General features: G+C 32.4%; 1 protein-coding gene across 2 annotated transcripts in view; it reads right to left on the reverse strand.

The window, feature by feature from the left end:
* The window catches only part of LOC123013053, a 55319-nt gene that overhangs the window by 15395 nt on the left and 20156 nt on the right, over positions 1–19768 (reverse strand). Inside the window, exons 1-2 of one of the 2 annotated variants that reach the window (XM_044411363.1) lie at positions 13820–13895; positions 7307–8988 (exon numbers count right to left, since the gene is read on the reverse strand). In XM_044411363.1, coding sequence (XP_044267298.1) covers positions 7307–8912 — 1606 coding nt within the window. In that variant the 5' untranslated portion in view covers positions 8913–8988; positions 13820–13895. Of the gene's footprint in view, positions 1–7306; positions 8989–13819; positions 13896–19768 lie in introns of those variants that run through there. The other variant, XM_044411362.1, reaches the window with a different exon arrangement.

Consider the following 19768-nt stretch of genomic DNA (forward strand, 5'->3'; position numbering starts at 1 on the left):
CTTCCTGTTATTACAAAATGTTTAGACAAATGCGTGGGCGAGAAAATAATAATATTATGTTAAGTAATTTAAGAAATATGTTATTTCTTCGAAATTATTCATAATTTGTAGTATGAATTTTATAATTTTCAAGTGGTCCAATTTGGGCAACTTTCCAAGTGTGCTACGGTAATTTCACTACGAAACTCTTATTTTAGATTCCTTAAATGTACCCCGCCATAACTTAATAACTAAAACTCGACTAAAACTATCCTCAAAGTTTTGTGAATTTGGTGAAGTTTGAAACTTGGTATGAATTTTCAAAGTTACTGTATATTTTCCATGTTTAATAATAACATTTTCCTTCACACATACCTGACTTTATCTGTGAAACATATTATGCATCGTGTGGTATCACATGAACCATAAAATTCGATCCGGTCCTGAGAATTTCAGAGTCATTACGAATGAATGAGTAGAGCTAGACACCTGCTATAAATATGAATGCACCTTATTCAAGAAGATAACGAAAGTATTTTACTATTAATAACAACCGCCAACATAGCATGAAAATTGTGTGAATGTCATGGTTCTTGAGTTGCGTGTACAAATAATGAGAGGAGGTTCTCAAAACCGGAAGTACGGGCGGACCAACAAAGTGAACCTCGCCGATGCATTGTTCGAGGCGACGTGTTCACTTCTATGTGATGTGACACGTTATGAGGGTTTTAAGATGTCGGAATAAATTATTTTGCTGTATCTATCATGCTAAGAGTTGCATGAACAAATCACTTCTTTGTCCAATATGCGAAATTTCAATTTTCGCAAAGCTTTAACGAGAGAGCTTTCAACTACTTAACTGCGACAAGTGTCAATCAAACTTTTCTTTTCTAATTGACTTTTTAAAATGACGGCTTTTTATATCGCCGAAATAATTTCGCATATACTTCAAAAATTCATTTTCCCGTTTGTAAATGCCATTTTTGTGTAAAAACTTTCCATAAATAAAAACAACAAAAAACTGTGAAATTCAATGTTTGTTAGGATGAAACTTTGTTGAAGTTGAAATGTTATTTTTTCAGACACATTTAAAAAATAAATCGTTGGAGTCTAAGCACCTTTTGTTCGGTAGCCAAAGCTCTGATTAAGCTTTTTGTTCAAAACCGGAGTATGTGTTGTATCAATTTTTAAACGAATCCACTTAAAAAGCTGCTTGCAATTGTGGATTTAACCAAATCCGCTGAATTGATAAATGTTTTACTAGTTTAGGGGATGTTAGATGCTAGGAATAATTTCATTAAACCCGGATGTGACTAGATGAATTTAAGCTGAGTTGAAATGCGATTAATTGCTGTGAATATAATTGTCGAATGGTAATATCTTAAAGAGCAAATTCGCTGTTTTCGCGTAAGAAAAACAAACGATTATGGATAAAATGCAAAACCGATGAAACGTAAATGATGAATCATTGTCGATCCATTTTTAAAAAATGTAAACAACACCGAAAACGTATTTCGGACCATTATAACCAAATAACGAGAAGTTTGCTTCAGTGAGTGTCGTAGAAAACATTTCATTGCAGATTTGGTGAATAAATTGTGTTAAATGAATATAAAATAATTGTCTCTTTCAAATGAAGCTATTTTTCCCAAAGTGTCAAGGGAAAATACACTCACAGACAACATAATTTGTACTTTTTTCACGTCTACTCGTTTGTGCTGTTTTAAATCAATGAATACAAAGGATACTCGTGTTTCAAAAATTGGAAGAAAATTGTAATACTTATGTGTATTTGAGTGTGCTTTTCTAACAATAAACTACATAAGACATAGGTGATTTAACAGGAAAATCACTGAGGTAGAAAAAATGCGCAACTACTACTGAACTGTTAAACAATTGGCAAGAAATAGTTAAGAAAAACAGAATTTCTTGGAACGTCTCTCACAGATTCAAAAGAAGCAGAAAGGACTCAAACATGGACTTTGTCAAACGGATTAGAGACTTAAAAGCAATATCTCTATTGTCAAATTATACTTTTCTATTGTACAAGAAAAATTCAAACTCGGAATTCAAAATCGATAAAATCAACATTTGATTTTTGTTTTTTTTTATTTTTTTCTTTATTTAATTAAATATTGTTCAGAATTGCAGACAATTTGAGTAAAATTGTAAGCTTAAATTAACCAAATTTTAATTGTATTTGTAGTAACAATTTAATTGTAAGACCAGATTAGGGCTGTTATCAGTAGTCCATATAAATGCTTTTATTTTAAATTTGGCTCTATTTTCTTTCACGTGGAAAGTTCTTCACTTCAAAAGCAGAAATTAAATTTTAGTTCGAGAAAGAAACCGTATTTTTCATTGGCGCACCTAAATCTAATGAGAGAACAAACTAAAGCTGCAGAAATTCTAAAAATTGAATACATATTTGGAGTTGTGACCATTTAAAATCCAATTTCCGTCGCGATGATCGATGAGATTGTTTCGCAAGAAGAAAATATAATCAATTACTTTTTTACAACATATGGCTCTGACATATCTATATACGACTGCACTAAATCTAAAGCTATCGCTAAACTATGATTAACTGGTAACTTGGTATCAAATTTTTATGACACAAGAAAATAATTACTTTTATAATCATATTTACCGATTCCTTATTTGAGTTTTAGTAGAGAACAGTCACGTCGAGGAATAAAGTTTACCACAAATCGAGTTTCCTTCTGCTCAACTTTGAAGCAAACTACATACTGTGAATAATGAGAAGAAGCCTTTGAAAAAGCTAAAAATTATGTCAATAACAAAGTCGATTATGTGTCCACAGACAAGCACAAAGCTTCCTTCTTCGAGTCAGTAATTACGTAACGCAACCGACACCCAATCCAAAACAAAACAACTTAATTAAAATTTTATATAAATAATTCACTGACCACGCAACAAACACAAGTTGGAAATCGTGTTTCAAACAACGACATGCTGTCAAAGTTACTATTTATGTTTATAATGCAGAGAGTGTCGAGCTTTTGCTTTCAGAATCAAAATTGATTAAAGCTATATTTTCTAGGAAAACTCGGTTGTTTACTATACAAACCCAATTACAGATATTTTAGCATTTTATCGACTTTATCAATTAGCCTAATTTTATCCCCTTTCATTTATTTGGAAACTAAACTGAAGCAGAATGACTCGGATGATAATTGTTTACAATTTGGCACACCTCCTTTTAAAACAAATTAAGTCATTTAATTAATAATTCATTAATGTGCGTGTGCCCACCAGTCATAAATCTTCCAAACTTTAGAAAAGACAATTCTAAAAGCAGTTCTTTGCTCTGATATTTGATACAGTTGATAAGCAGTCATTCCATACACGCAAGTCATTAATGACGTAGCAATTATAAAGATTGTCTTTAATAAAACCAAATTCAACCAAGATACTTTTCGACTGATCTATTAAACTTAATAGGTATTTTTATGCACATAATAGTAAAAGGCAATACGCAATAACGTTTTGTAATTGTTTTCTCTTTGATTATAACTTGATTTGAAATGTAAAACAGTTAAGTAATTTGCATCCACAATTAAATTTTCATGGTGAGACGCGTTACATAAAATAAATTACTGATACTAAGTACAATTAAGATGTCCATCTAATACATCCGCTGTTTAATCTACCCCAACAAAGATCTATTGTACAGGGTCTGCAAAATATCCACTTTAATCCCTAGCGTCAAGCTGATGGTTGAAATATTTAGTACTAGGTGTAATAGGTGTAACCTACGGCCTATTCTCTCCACATGTGGTGAGAGCTTTGATAATTATTAATGAAGAGTCGTAATCGGATTTGACGGCAAATATTTTGACTATTAGCGCCAATGATCCGCCTAGGGACATTATTTATTACATAAATGCCTACCCTACTCAATGGTAAGTGTCACATTTTAAATCAAAACATACTCACTGCAAAAATCAAATTGACATTATTTCAAGTCCTTGACTGCGTGTTATCCGCTTTCACTACTTTGCAAAATTCATCACTTTAAAATAATCAACTATCCACTCTGAAACGATGACAGTAAAGTCCTCACTGTAATATTGTCCATTGTCTACTAAAATAAAACGATACGACCACTGCTAGTGCCAGCATGTTATTACATCTGAATATTCTCTACTGCATAACAATATTGTTTTAAAATTCAAATGGTTAGTCAATAGTCAGTGTGTAATTGCTATTTTACATTTTCTTCAACGGATATTCACTTTTTAGCTACATACTTAATTACTCAACGAAACGTATCCAGACTTTCGCAAATAAACATTTTTCAAGATAAACTGGAGCTAATTCTTAAGTCTATTGTGGCGATTCTCATTACGAAACCAATTTGTCCTAACTGCGTTATTTGTACTTAGTGAAATAATGTCTCAAGTTTATATTTATCTAGAATTTAATTAAAAAATTTCTTTTAAACTCTTAATTATCAAATTATGTGATAAAAGTGAACTTTCTGAAAGCTGTGGAGGTGTTTAATGAAGGCTGTTTTTATTTCCCAGTTAAAAAAAATACATGACACCTAAATAAAATCTATAATAATTTCAAGCTAGGTATATAAAGCCGTTTTTCATTTATGGAATTCACTGAATAAAAGTTTTAATAGCTACAAATTTTGTTTGTTTTATGTTTTCGTCCCTAAAAAATTTTATACCAATTTTTGGTTACCTATTTATGTTGATTAAGAAGATTGTTATGAAGGGTATTAAGAAATTACGCAATAAATTTTGTGTAAATTTTTAGAATTGAGCTTCTAAGATTCTTTGTCAGATTTTATTTTTATTTTTCACAAAAATTGTATTTTATTCAATCCTTGTTTAACTACATTTTCGAAACTAAAAATTAAGACATAACTATTAAACCTGTATTTAATTTTATACCCAAATATCACTAACGAACTTTTTATTAGTAGTACTTTTATATTTTATTTATGGACTTTGTATGTTTTCGTTTGCAAGTTTTAGGTTTAATCCCTTTTTTTTATTAAAATTAAATGACATTTTCATCATAATTAAACAAAATGCTGAACTTCAGATAAATATTTTGTATTAAAGTTACTCCAATTGCTAATGATACTCCAATGATCCTTAATCTTCTATGACACAAAATTTCAATTTTATTCCCGAATTTTTTATTTATGCTTTCTGAAAATCTCATTTTGACCAATAAGAACAAAATAATTCCACACGGAAGTATGAAAACCATTGGAATATACAAACTCGCGGATCAGAGAAAAATGCCAAGTAGGTAAACACCATCAGGATCATAGAATAGTATATTAAAGTACAAGTTGCAGAAAGTCAAGCACAAATTTGAAATTCCGAAACGAGCCGCGAAGCGGCGAGTTGAGGAACAAATGAGTGCTTGAAGAACCTTCTGCAACAAGTGCTTTATACTATTTTTTTCTATTTCACCGCTTTATATCATTTTATAAATTAAAAAACGAAAATAAAAATTTTTTTTTCAAGAGAATTTTGCGACGGTTGGCGACATTTATGTGTGGAATAATTTTAGGCGGCTGTAAAAAATAAAAATTATTCTTATTTTCACATTTGAAAATGAATTGCGAAGAAAGTCCGTCACTAAAATTAAATTACCGCGAACGACTTATTCCAGCACGCAAATGACGTCATTTGGGTGCTGGAATAGACCTATTCTAACACCGAAATAGAAAAATAATGTTAAAAAAGTTTAGGCTATAAGAATTTCGAAATTATGGGGGTTTAAATTTTGCACTTTGTTGATTTCTTTTGGCAAAATAATTTTACATGTTTTTTTACTGCAGGCTATTTGTAGAGGAAACAAATAAGAAACTGTATCCTGAATTGTAACCATGTTTAATGTTATTTGTGGCTTTTATTGACAAAGGTTTTGTACCTTTACTGAATAATTATGAAAAAGCATATATCGAGAGATCAAGATAATTTGTAATCGAGTCATCATTGTATCCGAAAACGTATGTCTGTTTTCAAACTAACTGCACGTGAAACGTCAAATAAAATGACAAGTCGAAACGTAAAACGGCAAAATGGGCTGGAATTAGTCGCCCACGTACTCGTATAACAATAGGACCGTTTTTGTTTGAAGGTAAATCATAAATTTAGTTATTAAAGCCATCATCTTTTTGATAATGCCATTTTACCTTTCGACTTGTCATTTTTTTTGACGTTTCACAGATACGTTTTCGGATCCAAAGTTGACAAATTATCTTGATCTCTCATTAAGATCATCGGAAACATTAGATAGATAAAAAAATGTCAAAAAATTAATGTCAAAATTTTTTTGAAGCTATAATTTTTTAAACATTTTTATATTCCTAGTAACTTATCTTACTTGGCATTTTATCTGATTCGAGAGTTCTGAGACATCCTGAATTTCTTATTTAGTAATACAATTTTTAATAATAAAAACTGTGATTATAGTCTTAAACAATGTAGATTGCTCATCACCAGCTTATATACTCCAAAAATTGTTTCTGGAAAGATATTTTTGAAAATAAATAGACATTTACCTTTGCTCGTTACTTGCATTTATTTTATTCTGGAAAAACAACGAAAAAATAGATTTAGCTAAATAAGATTTTATTAATTGAATAAATTGTTGTTTTACAAAAAAACATTTCTCGCCTACGACGCATTTTAAAAATAGGTATCGCCTGATACCTGAAATTGAAAGTTAATGAACGATATTCACAAAGTTACATTAATATAAAAACAAGTTAAAAATATGTCTGTTTAAAAGCAAGGCAATGAATACTAATAAAAGATAAAGATATAAATATGATATAAAACGTAATTGTATAAAAAACAATTTTTGTTTCTTCAAATTATTACTCAACTTATTATCAAGTGTAAATTATTTACACGAAGACGAGTTGAATACAACATTTTATTCTTCAAATTAGACTCAACAAGGCTTAAAATTAAAAATAATCTAACGTTTCGTATTGAAAAATGCCAAACAGTTGTCAAAACTTCCTTACACAGGGGAAAAACCGTAAATTTTGACAGTGTCAAAGAATAAAATCAATATTTTTGTATTTATCTAAATATGTATAATGTCAAGAAAAAAAAAATATGTTCTGCTCTGATCTAATTAAAATATTTGGATATGTGTCACGCAGTGTATTTACACGTAGAAAATTTTTACAAACTGAATGTTACATTGGGTACATTGTCCTGTTCATGTTAACACCTCCAATAGTCACAAACGTGCATTGTTGTCGATTTATTTGCGATGCAAATCACACTTGACTAAAATGTATCGAATAATAACTCACCGTCCTCGTCGTCATCATGAGCGCCACTACACTCCCTGCAAACGGCCGTCCTTTGTCCTCTTCTCGCCATCTGCTGCAAGGCCAACAGCTGCTGCTCCTCCAACTCCATATCCTTGTATCCCTCCGGAGGACTAAGAGTGACCGCATCGACAAACTCCAACGGCGGTGCAAACTTAGGACTTTGAGGTGTTTGCTCGTAACCATCGTACACATTACAGTTACAATTGGGTTCACAGCACGTCAACCGCACCATTTCATGCTGATTACAGGTGCAGACACCATCGTCATCCTCTTCGTCGTAGTCGCACTCCTCCCGGATGAGGATGATGTAGTCGGCATCGAAAAACTCGTTCTTGTTCTCATTAAACACAACCCGATTACTGCGTTTATCCTTGTTCTTTCCAGGCCTCTTCAAGAGCGATTTGAGGTTGTCGCGGTCGGGGTTGTGCTTGGCGCGCTCGCCGTCGATGCCCATGGTGTCGTCGGTCACTTCCTTAAGCTCATCATACACCTCCCAATGGGTGATTGGAGAGAAGGAACCCACCTGGCGCACGTCGAACTCGCACTTGACGATGTTCTGATTAGCGTCGTAATCAGGGGATTTATCGACCACCTGTTCTAAAGGCCCATCGGTGATGCCCGCCTCCTTCAGCTTCTGCTCCAGGTACTTGAGTCGGGACCTGCCCTCGTCTACCCGCCTGTTGAGGTCTTTGCTGCTGAGCAGCGTTACTTCGTCGTTGTCGCTATCAGCTGACTCCCCCGGCCCATTCTCCTCGAAGACGAGTCGCCCGTTCTCGAATTTCCAACTCAGGTGTTTGCACTGCTGGGTTTCACTTTCGTCATTTGTGTTTGAGGCACAGATGATGGGATTAGGAGGCTCGGCGACGCAGACCTTGGCGGTCGAAACGCGACTGCACCCCGACGCCTGTGCGCATTTTGCGACGCCGATTGCGATCGATGGGCCCGTCGTCGGCGACTGCTCCGCTGCGGCCTCGACGGGAGGTTCATTCATTGCCTCGGCACTGGCATACACTCGCGGTGTGTCACCAGGCGCGGCGCTGCCCACGACTGCATTGTTACAACACTGATTGGGGGACTCCTCGGACCGAATTCCTTCGACCTCTGCCCGACAGCTCGTATCGCCGGTTTCCGCCAAACATGCATTATCGCCGTCACGGGAGGATGGCTCGCGGTGGCCCTCTTCCGGCTCGGCTTCCTCGCACCGAAATTCCTCAGGTGCTTCCAGGATGGGGGCCACCTCCAGATCGGCACAAGACTGCGAAATAAATCCCTCCCTTGTTGGTATTCCATCTGCGTCGGACAAATCCCAGCTGGTCTCTGAATCTTCGATTTTAAGCTCGATACCACCTGATTTCCGCCTGACGGGTATCTTTGATACTCGCTTGTCCTTTAGTTTCTTCGTTGTGTCTTCGGTGTTGGCTAAATCGGGATTTTCTTTCGATTCTGCACCGCTGTCTCCGTCCCCACTTTCTCTCGCTTCTTTGGAAATAGGGGAAAAATTCAATTCGTCACTCATCAAATTTACATCCGGAGTGATGCACTCGGAATCACTACTCGAAGTTGCGTCCATGTTTTCGAGTTTCATTATTGAAAATGCAAAAACTTTCGATTTGTTACTTCATTTTTCTCGATGATGGGAATGCCAAATTAATTTAATTAGTCTGAAACAAAAAAGTATTGTTATAATATGGAAGCTAGACGACTTTGAAGCTAACTATACAATGGTTGCATAAAAACGCAAATTTAATAATTTGCTATTTTAAATATTCATTTTCACTTGAAACAACAATTTAATTATTTTTTGCTTGAACCAAGGTTATTTTTAAATATATGGGATTGCTTGAGGAGGTTGGATTACAACGATTAGGGTTCGTATTGTAACTTTACAATGCTTGTTCATTTTTAATTCTTACCAACTTCACAATACAATTGCATATGACATTTTTATAATACAATGACTAGTACATTAACCCATAAAGTAGACTTTAACAACCAGTACTGTTACGGACTAGCTACCTGTTAGATACGCCAATATAAAAATGAATGTAATAACTTCCGTTTTGTAAAATTGATAACCAGGAACATGTAGATATAATTTTATCAAAAATGGATTTCTAGAACAGCAATTACAAGCAAATATTTGACCATAAATCCTGTTTTATTATTTCATTTTCATTTTTCATCATTTATTCAGTGATAAAATGTTTATTCAAAACGGTCCTAATTTTTGTTAATTTTTATCCCTCTTTAATTTTCTACAAATTTCTGTTCCTTGTGTTAGAAAGTTTTGAAATTAGAGGTCTCAATTTTTGGCTAATGATGGCAAAAGTTTTGTCGAGACATGTCCCTTTTTGACCGTTTTGAATAAACATTTTATCAATGAATGTGGAGTTGACTTTGATACATTCATATTGTCAATTTCTATTGACAAATATGTTATTGTAATAATTTACAATAAATTAGAAAAACATGAACAATACGACCAATTTGATGATCAAAAATTTGTGATTATTATAACATACAAAACAAAAAGTTGGAATTTTTGTCTGCCTTAAAATGTATACAGGTTGAGTCTTAACTTAAATGCATAATTTTTGGGTATGATATCATATTATGCCAAATATGTAATAACTAATAGTAAAAATAGTGTTAAAAATACTATTAGACTTTAAAATTTTAGATAATTCGTCCCGATGACACTAATGTCGACATTACATTTGTTCACGCCATGTCTATCAAGTGAATCATTTTTTTTATTTAGGTGGGGTTAAGTGGTATTTTTTATTGATATTCGACAAAATAAAAAAGTTTTAATAAACTTATATTTTTTTACTTATTATTGATAATAATCTTTCATTTCCTAACTTTATGCGTTAAGATTCACCCTGTAGAAACTTCAATTTTTTGATATTAGTTATAACAAAATTTAACAAAATAGAAAATAGCTATTTATTGTAAGAGTGTGTTAGGTAGCGTTTTACCCACGCAAGAATGTTTAATCGCGAGAACGTGAGTTCGAGCGGTTAATTTTCTTAAGTGGATAAAACGCGACTAACACACGACTGCAATATAACGTTTATCCACAATCACAGGCCCAAATTATTCCAAACCTAATTAAAAATTAAACTGACATTTAAACGTCACGCCAAATGTGCTTTCGGTTAAACGTTGTAAGCTGTTACGCGGTGCGCTGGTTACTAACAGTGGATAAACTGGTACTTTATACGCATCTAAAGTGTGGAATAAAGTCTCTTTATAGAGTGATTGTGGATAAAATATTTTTTTTGATGATTATTATTATTAGATGGACAGAATTTTCCCATATTGTGTCCTTTCCTTTTACTTATTATTTTAATAAATCTTCTTTCACATTCAGAAATTAATTAGTTTCTTCAACTACCTTTAAGATAATCTCACATAAAGTAAACTATACGAGCAAAATTGAGAAAAGATATAAAAATAAAATTTTAATGAAAATAACACAAAAGGATCTCCTGCTTGAAACTTGAAGCTGAAAATACAGAAGCCTGAGATAAAGAATCCTACTTTTTTTAATTTGAGGAAGTGCGAATAATTTTCTAACCTTTGTGCTAAAATCTTCTAAAGCTGGAAATTTCCGTTTATTTATATTCCATTGAAAATTAAAGTGGTACAGAAACCGCCATTTAAATACTTAATCAGCATAACCCTTAACATTATCAAAGAGACTGATAATTTATTCAACCGGTGCTTTTAAAGCGCGAAAATATTCGGTTTAATATAAAACCAACAGAATGAAATTAAAAGTGGAACAAAACGGTAGCTGGATTTCGCTCTCTAATGGCGTTTATACCATGAATTTGTGGCAGGACAATGTGGCAATTAGGTGGTCCAACCCCGAATCACCTCATTCGCTCGCATGACTAACCCTCTAAAGGTACAGAATTGCTCGCACAAAAAATTACTTTAACACAGGTTCAAAAGTGATGAGTGCGCTAAATTGGTTTAGAAAATTAATTATTGCAACGGCAATAATTGGGTCAGTGGCAAAAACTTTTGATTTTTTTTGTGGACAAAGTTCGGCTACTGTTAGAAGAACTTGTATTGTTAAGTTTGCGTCACATGTTTATGGTTAGAAGGAGTTTAGAGGAGCAATATCCTTTTAGAGCAAATTAAAGTTTATTTCGCATGGAACTGGCAAGGGAATTTAGGAACAACGAGTATTTACTAGGACACGTACAGCCTATTTCAGATAAAAGTGGACGATGGGTGAAGGGCGAAAATTCACTCTTGTAGGATTAAGAAATTTAGGCATTGCGAGATTTACTTTATTTAGGAAAATAAGATGTGTGTCTGGACATCAAGATTGAGTGCTGGTTGTCTGAAAATGGAGTACAAAAAGCACGAAACTGCTTGTTAAAATCCTCACGTTTAAGTTAATAATTCTGACCTTGCATCCAAAATCCTCTCTCGTTTCATCCGCTTATAAATCATTTTAGATATGAACCATAAGAGTCTGTACAAAATAAAAATGAATTATGCAGCGTCGAAAAGTACCTCGATTAAATGAGCTTTTTTATATTGTCAATTTTCTAAATCCCTGTTCCAACTTCAAAGGGGAAAGTTTTTAATGTGCTGCTTTTAACTAACCAAAGTTTGTTGGTTGTTCAAAGCACTGTAATTAATTGATATTTAAATATTTTCAAAATGTGTTTCCGTTGTTCGCAGCATGAAATTTCGTTTATTCAATTTCCATTTTTCGTTTTGATATTGGCTGGAAAATACGGAAAATTAAATTTGTACAGTTCACTCACCTGCAACTTAGATAAAAAAAATGTAAACAGAACGTCTGGAAGTTGTTGCCCTCGAGATAATTTCTGCTAACTATAGGTAACTCTTAAACAATAGGCTATTTTTGAACAATGTATTGTGTTGTAATTGATTGGTATTGCAAATTGGTTTTGGTAATCATCTTTGTGGATCACAAATGTGACGGTATTTTTGTTACAAACGCGTGACAGAAATCACTAAACCTTTATGCTAATTTACTTTTACGGCAAACACTGGAAACTAAGAACAGAGAAATGGGGTTTTTAGGAATAAGCTTTTATTTTAATTACATGCATGGTAACAATAGTAATATGTTTTTGATTTTTAACATCTCTTCTAATTTGCATGATGTTCTAAGCTTAATTTATAAAATAATTTTTATACGAATTTTTAACATTCGCCAAGCCTATTAAAGCCTTTCATTTTTTTTTATAACCGATGTAAATTTTTAAATTTTATGATAATTTTAAACAGGCTATAGGGAAAAATGGAAAGCAACAATTTTTTGCAAAAATAATATGAAAAGAGTTTTCTAATCAAATTATTATTTTATCGTTTAGATCTAAAAACAATGTGCAAAATCCTTATTAAAGATGATTTATTGAGGCATTTTCCACACCCTACAGCAATGAAGAATCGTTTTAAAGTGGTTCTTAAATAGAAACTATAAGTAATAGCCTTAAATAGTTCTCAGAGTAATTTAACAGACAATTGAATGAAAAAAGTTTCTCTTCAATTTGCTGTTCTAATTTTGCGTGATAAAGAAATAAATCAATTTTGCAATAAAAACAATTAATTTGCACTACACTAACACTCGGTTTTGTAAATAAACGAACCATTTTCCTGGCTTCTATTGTCTAAGTTGCTGCTTACATTAGACAAAAATGCCTTTCCACATTTATTACTAATAAAACGTACAACAATTTTGAAAAAAACTGAAACCGCCTGAAAACCCCCTCCAACACTTCAAAACCTTCTGTTTTGTGTTTTGATGTGAAAAGTAAAAATATTTTCAGTTTCTTCAGTAAAGTAATCTTATATGTATGTTATATTTTATTCTTGGTATTCAGAAAAGATATTTCTAATACAAGTATGTTAGTCAAGTTTCAGACTTACATTGCGTTTGCAATCTCACACAATAATTTAAACTTTTCAAATAAAAATCTTTCACAACGCCGAGTAAAATTAAATTGTCTCAATAATTGCAAACGCAATTAGCAAAATACAATTAGCAAAATTGTATTTTTTTCAAAATTTGCAAAATTTGAGCAAATTAAATAAACCTAATAGCTTATAACGTAACTCTAATCTGTTCGCCCCAGGTAAACGCCCTTTCCACTTATAAATGCACCCCTCAAGTTCCACAAATTGAATTCATGAATGACATCAATATTTGTAGAATATTTAAAATCAGATTCAAAATTTTTTCCTAAAAATTTTATTTAAAAATGAGTGGTTGTTAAAAATTTATAACATGCAGCAGAAGACTCGGAATATAAGCATAATTTCCGTCATTTTTTTGATCGTTCATTCCATTTCCACATATCATGGCTAGAACATGAAACAAAAACAAAACGCCAGATGCTTTTATCCATCCATTTGATACGTCCGAATTTCCATAACAAAAAGTAAAATCGCGAAAACTGCGGTCCAACATTCACACAGCAAAATTAATCCACCGACCTTTTATGTTCCTCAAGCGGGTTTGAAGCTGGTATTAGTTGATGCTGTGTTATCTTAAAGAACATCTCAAGCCCAACAAACTTATTATCAGAGTAGCACTCCACTCCGAAGCAAAACACAATGACTATTACTGCACAAGTACAGTAGTACCACCCACACTTCGCATACGTCATCAAGGTGCTCGCTACTCAAGAAAGTAATCAACGTTGGGGTTGTGGTAGCCCTCCGGCCATAATGACGCTCGTTTAGATCGATAGAGAAAGTTACCATGCTATTAAAAATGCATTGTTTCCCTAGAGACCACCTCGATCAACAAAACCGTTCTTCTTTTCCCAAAGTCAAATATTGGCCTATGCAATTTTATTGAGACTTAAATTTAATAATTCATGTCTTATAGAGCAACTTTCAATTATATCTCGCTTATTTATGTGCATAATGTTCATCGATTTGCATGAAATTTATAGGATGTTGGAGAAAATACTTTGTCGGTATTAGATTTTCGCCAGTGTCTACAACAAAGAATAAGAAAAAGAAAGCAAGTTATGAAGTACAAATAATCTGGTTTTTATCACACACCAGTTTTCCCTTGCCTCGAATAAAACAACTGCGAGCTTGTAATTCTCGACAATACTTTGGTGGAGAGTTTTCCTACTCTTGCTGCAATGCGATCATCGTAAGTCTTACAGATTACGTTATACGTTTCTTGAAAATTGCCGGATTGTAAATATGCAGTGTTACAAAGCTTGCAGATAGAAATATCGCTTCTAGGAAAATAAAACGATAAAAAATAGAACAATTTTATAATTAACATATAAATAACAGATTGGAAAAGAAGAATTATTGTTACGCACACAGTTACTTCCATTTTAATCTAATATTCGCCAAAGAATTTCATTTTAAATCCTAAAAAACTTTTTAAATAAAATTCACCCAACTGTGCTTATTCAACATCATATAATTTTATTTCAGATTACTTATGAAAGCAACCCATTTTTGCGTCAAAATATTCTGTGTAGAAAACTTTGATAAAATACATTTCTTCGGTGAAGAGTGGGGATTAATGTTTTCTTTATTTCTGGAATTTGTATGTTTTTATAACACTAGCCAACAAGCATTTTGTGACTGAGAAGAAAACAGTTCTTTTTTGTTCAATTTTATGTGCTAAAATCAAAAATGATAAAGAAAATTTCATAGCACGTCAGATTTTAAAGTTAGGCATTTTGAGATATCATATGTAAGTATGTTCGACAAAATCGCCGAAAAACGAAACACTTAAAATTCATTTTCTCAATTCTTATTTAAATTATTTTCCCCCAAATGTGGGTGCCGTTAGTGACGAGCAAGGGGAAAGGTTCCACCAGGATGTATTGACGCTGAAAAAGAGGTACCAAGGGAGATGGGATCCAGCTATGATGGGAGATTACTGCTGGTTCCTGATAAGGGAAGTTAAAACACCATACAAAAGAAAGTCAGCTTTTGCAAAAAACTCATCTACAACAGATTTATGTTAGAATCTTATACATCTTTCACCATTGTTCGTCTTTAGTGAATAAATTAATTTCTTTCGTCGTCTATTTAATTAATTTCTATTTGAAATGAACAATTTTTACGATAAAATTTGAGAAAACTATTTTCCTGTAACTTAAAATCTGTACGTGATGGAGAATTTTTCTTATCAAATTCGTAATTTGGGATGTTAATGTACCCTGATACACGTGTCAATAGATCAATCACATTAAAAAAAATTGTTGGGTAGTGTAATTAGAACTTATAAATTTACAACTCTACAATTCTGAGTTTCAAAATTGAACATTTAGACAACGATTTCCAAGATAAAAATTCAAAATTTTCTATTCAATTTAAAATTCCGTTCTTGAAACATGCATTTCTAACTTTTAAAATTGGGTTGCTTTATTGCAAAACTCAAAAACTTCAAATTTCTAGTTTTCTAAAAGTTCTACTTTTAAACTTGAAATAATCAGAGTTTTGGCTGAGTATAAAATTCTGAGTATTAACACTACATTTTTTCTCCACACTTGTCCGGTTTTTGGACTCAGAATTCTGTAATAATGTCAATCTCTTGATCATAGAAAAAAAAAGATTATGTCAAACTTCACTTGTCTCTTTTCTTAACCCAACAACCCCGCTGTTTAATTTCCACTTTTCAATTCACACCGCATTTAAAGAAGTAAAATCCTCCCACACTGATGCATTTTTTAGAAAGCAATTTAGTTTTATTGTGGAAAAGCTTATATTTTCAAAATCAAATCAATACATGGTTTAAAAGTTAAATATCTTGTCCCTGGATACTCGATGTTTCTAACTTGGTGCATCCTTGTTATATAATATATTCATTGCTTTTCTAGTATCGATCGATCCTTTCATACATCTTTGCATAATTGTATGTTCCTCGTTTGATTCCATTTTGAATTCTATATCAAATGCTACAATAACTTTAATGCAACTACATGACCGATATTTTCAAATTATTTATTCATTTAAGAGAAGTTTCTCTTCTTCAAATATTGTCATTTTGTAACACGTATTCTAATTAAATAATGGATCTAAGTAATTGTAAGATCATTGTCGAAATGCGCAAATAAAATGCTTAAAATGCAAATGAAGAAACACTTTCTAGGTAAAGGAGATGTAAATTGCTAACCCTACAAATAGCAGGTGGGTGGTTGGAATTTAATCCAAAGACTGAACCAACTTTTATTCAACAAAACTTTACATCTCTTGAGAAAAAAAAACTAAATAACTGGTGAGAAAACAAAATAATTTGTTCCAAATTCTTCGTGAAAACTCAGTGAATATTTTCGTAGCTCTACTAGTCAGCAAAATCGCTCCCACTAACGAGACAAAATGAAAAGCAAAATATTTACACACTCTTTGTTGTAAAATCCTAGTAAAATAAAATCCCATTTCTGCAATTTTTGGGTTCTATATGGTTGCCTGCAGGCTATCTATTGTGATTATGACAGTTAAACCGCTTCAGGTTTGTACGAAACGAACATTCTTGTGCTCAAAATAGAAGTGGGTAATTGAAAATCGATTTAAAGTCGAGTACAGATAGTTAATTTCACCAATGATTTGGCCACGAAATTACGAGTTTAAATCGCCACACCCTTAATTAAAAATACTGTTTACTGCACCATATTTTCTACCTCGGCCTGGAAACAAGCACCAAAAATATCACAACGCAGAGATAACAAGCCACAAAAGGCTTTCATTCCGGGACGTGATTTGTTTCCAATCGGTGAAACCTTGACCTATTAAAGGACGAGAAAGGAATCGTTTAAAACCGAGAACGCTTCCTTGCGCTCTTCAATGTGCTTCAGTTTACAACACTGAGTTTCTATTTTAATTAAAGTGGGATTTGTAAAATTTTCTCATTAAATTGCATTCTACTCACTGATATAAAATCCACAATGAGAAAGTTATTTCATTTAAAAATGGATTTTTAAACTTGGAATCTGCTGCAAATTAATAAGTGCTTAAGCTTGGATAGAAAACTATTTTCAGTCTTTGCAGCAAGAAAGAGTGGCGTTTATTTGCAATTAGAGAGTAAGTGCGAAGAAACTCGTAAATATCCTGGCGCATCCACCATTTTTACACCCACTCTACTATTCTTTTCTTGCCTTTGTAAAAATACATTTTAAACGTGTTTCTTTTATAAATAAAAATATTTCCACGTGCAGATATTAGGGTCAGCAAACAATTTAGTATTTCTAGTTTGACTCAACATTCTCAACATAACATTTGCTTATCGACATTATTACCCACCGCCGATTATAAGTCTCTGCGGAGTCGTCGCATGTAAACACACCCGCAAAAAAACTAATTTCTGGTTTTAGTTTATATGTATTTAAACCAACTTAGAAAAACTAAGTATTTTCTAGATATTCTTTTAATGGCAACATACAGGGTAAATATAAAGTATGGAACCAAGCGTTTTTTTTAATCATATGCCTTCAGAAAATAATAAATTAATATAAATTAAAATAATATAAAAAATGTGATCGTATTTTGAGAAAAAAAAAATTATTTTATCTGCAAACGTCACAAAAGTGACCACTTTTATGACTAAATGACACAGGTAAAAGTTTTACTTTTCAGAGATGGAGTAAAAACACTGTTTTTACGCCTAGGCGTTTTTACTTTTACTTGACACTTACTTTGACATTTACCACTGTTATCTCTTTCTTGTCTCTTTCGCTTTTTCAGCATTTTCTGGGGAGGTACAAGGTAGATTATCAGCATTCGACATTTTGCACTATAAACTACACCAGTTATTCACCAGTTAAATCAGTGAACACTTTCGAAATCTCAACACAAATTCCGAAACTGACGCGTGACGTTTGTTATGATTTTATTGCAAAGCGTCCTGAGTATTGAGGTGATTTACTTAATTATTGGTGTGTTGCTCTTTTCGTTCCATCTGAATCGTTTGCAGATAAAATAGTATATGTTATTTGGAGTAAAAGTGAGTTTATGTGGCTCAGCTGAATCCATTTGCCTCACTCCGTTCGGCAAAATGAACGTTCAGCTTCGCCACATAAACAATCACTTTTACTCCTAATAACATAATCTACTATTGTTTTTGAGTTTGCGGTTTTTTTGTCAACTTTTTGGCAACATATAAAAAATAGACAAATAGTAAATGAAATGTAGATTTTATTTTTGGGAACGTTCCATATTTTTATACAGGATGCGCCAGAACTCGCGCCCCAAAGAAAATTTTCAAGTAAGGTAAGATTCCAGGAACATGACAAAAATGTTTAAAAAATTCTACCTGTCAAAAAATGTTTACATTTATTTTTTGACATTTGACATTTTTTTATATCTATTTAAGGATACTGATGATCTTGTATATGTTTGTTTACAATTGTTTAATAAAGGGACAAAAATTTTGCCAATACAAGCCACAAATAACATCGAACAGAGTTACAATTTAGGATACAGCTTCCTTATTTCCTCTTTTAATAGCCTATAGCAAAAAAACTTGGAAAATTATTTTTCCAACAGAAATAAATAAAGTCAAAGTGCAAACTTTAAACCCTCATAACATCGAAATTTTTATAGATAACATTTTTTTAACACTTTTTCCATGTTCCTGGTATCTAACCTTATTTTTCTCTGGGGCGCGAGTTCTGGCGCACTCTGTATATGTATAAGTACGTACCGGAAGAATAAAAAGTATGGAACTAAGCATTTTTTTATAAACTAATTACTGGACGAAAAAAAAATATCAGTGCAGTTTAAAGTACTATAAAAAAGTGTTCGTTTTTCAAGAATAACATTTTTCGAAATTTCTTTTAGTTTTCGAGTTTTGAATATAATTTTTTTTTTCTTAAAATTCTTAAAAAAACGGTGATTTTTATGAGTGGTTGTACAAGAATTTCTCCACTTAAAGCAGCGCTAAATAGTATGCAGTATCCCAACATACAAGAAAAATAGGTATAAAGTATGGAACCAAGCGTTTTTTTTTAATCATTTGCCTTCAGAAAATAATAATTAATATAAATTAAAATAATATAGAAAATGTGATGGTATTTTGAGCACAAAATTTTGTTTTGTTTTTAAGTTGTTTATGAGAGTGTTTTTTGTTAAAATTGCAATTTATGTAAAAAAAATTAAATTAAAGTGGAATAATAATATAGTGTTCATGAGAAAAATGGTTTTATAATAAGTTGCCATTTATAAATAGTTATTTATTCGACGAGTTTGAGTGTAAATCCGACTCTTTATTTGACCGAGTGGATTTTTAAACCACGAGTGCAACGAGTGGTTTACCATCCACGAGGTGGAATAAAGCGTCCGATTTACACTCAAACGAGTGGAATACAACATTTTATTCTTCGAATTAGAGTCAACAAGGCTTAAACTTGCTTTAAATCTGTTAAAAATAATTTTTGGCCTCCTGACATGTAAATGTCAAATTAACGT

Source organism: Tribolium madens, unplaced genomic scaffold (genome assembly GCF_015345945.1).
Source record: "Tribolium madens isolate multiple individuals breed KSU strain unplaced genomic scaffold, Tmad_KSU_1.1 Scaffold_96;HRSCAF=242;Tcas5.2_LG5, whole genome shotgun sequence".
In the NCBI taxonomy this organism is placed as follows: domain Eukaryota; kingdom Metazoa; phylum Arthropoda; class Insecta; order Coleoptera; family Tenebrionidae; genus Tribolium; species Tribolium madens.